This window comes from Phytophthora parasitica, assembly GCF_000247585.1.
Source record: "Phytophthora parasitica INRA-310 unplaced genomic scaffold supercont2.63, whole genome shotgun sequence".
Lineage (NCBI taxonomy): Eukaryota > Oomycota > Peronosporomycetes > Peronosporales > Peronosporaceae > Phytophthora > Phytophthora nicotianae.
In genome coordinates, this window is record NW_008649049.1 from 45,975 (window position 1) to 47,497 (window position 1,523).

A 1,523-nucleotide genomic window follows, 5' to 3' on the forward strand; every position below is an offset into this window, starting at 1 on the left:
CTTCCAACCTTTTTCATTGTTGGTATCTGCGAAAGCCTTATTGAACATCCATCCGGTGAACCGGTATTCCTATAAGTTTCCGAGGTACTCTTTCAAAAGTTGTATATACTTTGTATTTCTTTTCTAAGTAGAAGACTTTTCCATCCATAATATTAGGTATTTTCATGATGAGCTATTATAAGATTTGTAGGTATGTTTAAATAACCCAAAGTTTGGGGAAACGCTCCTTTCAATATTTGCATATGGGTTGGTGCTCTATTCCTTGAACAGCGAAAGTTAAGAGAAAGTGAATTCAGCGTATGTAATGATATAGAAAGTCCTATGTGCACTATCTATGTGCGGTGAAAAGAGTGGTAGGCAAACCAGCTGGGTATTACTACTGTTGCAGCCAGGGATGACAAGCTAGTACATCAACTACTTTGCGACCGCTCAGTGACGAATGCAGGCTGAGCAGAGTCAATATGAGCTACTGCACCGAGACTGCATATTGGGGATGTTTAAGATGTCGAGTCGCAAGGAGAAAGCCGGGTCATCTGGAGGTAGCTTACGAACGTCACGTCAACCCAGTCAAGTAGGCTGGACTCGCGAGCGCTGGGTCCGCGACTACGAGAGAGATGGTGAAGGCAAAGTAGGACCTGATCACGTTGAACGCTATTGGTCAAGGCTGAGCTCGCTGGACACCCAGAACAAACTACACGGTGTCGCGGAAATCGGGCGACATGTCGGCCGACTTTGTGCTACTCGGCGTGTACAGGCTGGAAGAGGTATTCCATTGAGGCAGCTCAGCATGACGCTCCCAAGCGCTGAGCAAACTCGACTTACCTGATGTGTGGAGCCTGGCAATGAAGAATCTCAGTGGTTTCGGAATTGGGACGCGGCAAGGAGCACCGACAAAGTCCGCACTGGCTTGATCATTATTTTTTCACGGGAAAAGATTGTCCACGAACTTCGTCGAAATCTGATTTGGGATGAGACACAGAAAAGAGTATTGGTGGGTTGTTTTAGCCGCGCCCGTGAAATCGGGTTGCAACTCATGCGAAACTCAGTAGATACCTTACGAAATATGCGGAGATCTCGGCGGTGCCTGAATGAGGTCGGTGAGAAGTAGCCTCGATCGCGAAGCGGCCATCCGCGGTGGCCGATTGACGGATTCGAGTCAAGATGGCTTAGCCCCGACTCACCATCTACCAAGAGGATCTTGGGCATGGGTGACGAGTTCGGTGAGCGAGTGCAACTCGGTGGGATGAGCTCAAGACAAAAGAAGTAATCAGTATCCGAGTTGCCGATGACACGGCAAATCTTCCAGGGGAGAACGCCATGACAAACGGTTGATCTTAGATGTGGTGCGGTGAGGAGCATCTTCTTCCCTGATTCGAGTCTAGAGATACTAGGCAAAACTGATCGAGCATTCACCACTCTGGCACGTATCCTGATCCGGGCAGTTGTGGTATAGGGAAGCTCATATTTTGCTCCACGCCGGGTTCGGTGATGTAAACCTTGGAGAGACTATGTAGCCGTGAGAT

The 1,523-nt window shown here is 48.5% G+C and overlaps 1 protein-coding gene across 1 annotated transcript; it reads left to right on the forward strand.

Annotated features, from left to right (window-relative positions):
* Window positions 1–502: 502 nt before the first annotated feature.
* PPTG_24017 (hypothetical protein) lies at window positions 503–826 on the forward strand (the record flags this gene model as incomplete). The annotated part of the gene is made up of 1 exon (XM_008914701.1): window positions 503–826. One exon carries the CDS (start codon window positions 503–505, stop codon window positions 824–826), a length of 324 nt encoding a protein of 107 aa, XP_008912949.1.
* Window positions 827–1,523: the final 697 nt, after the last annotated feature.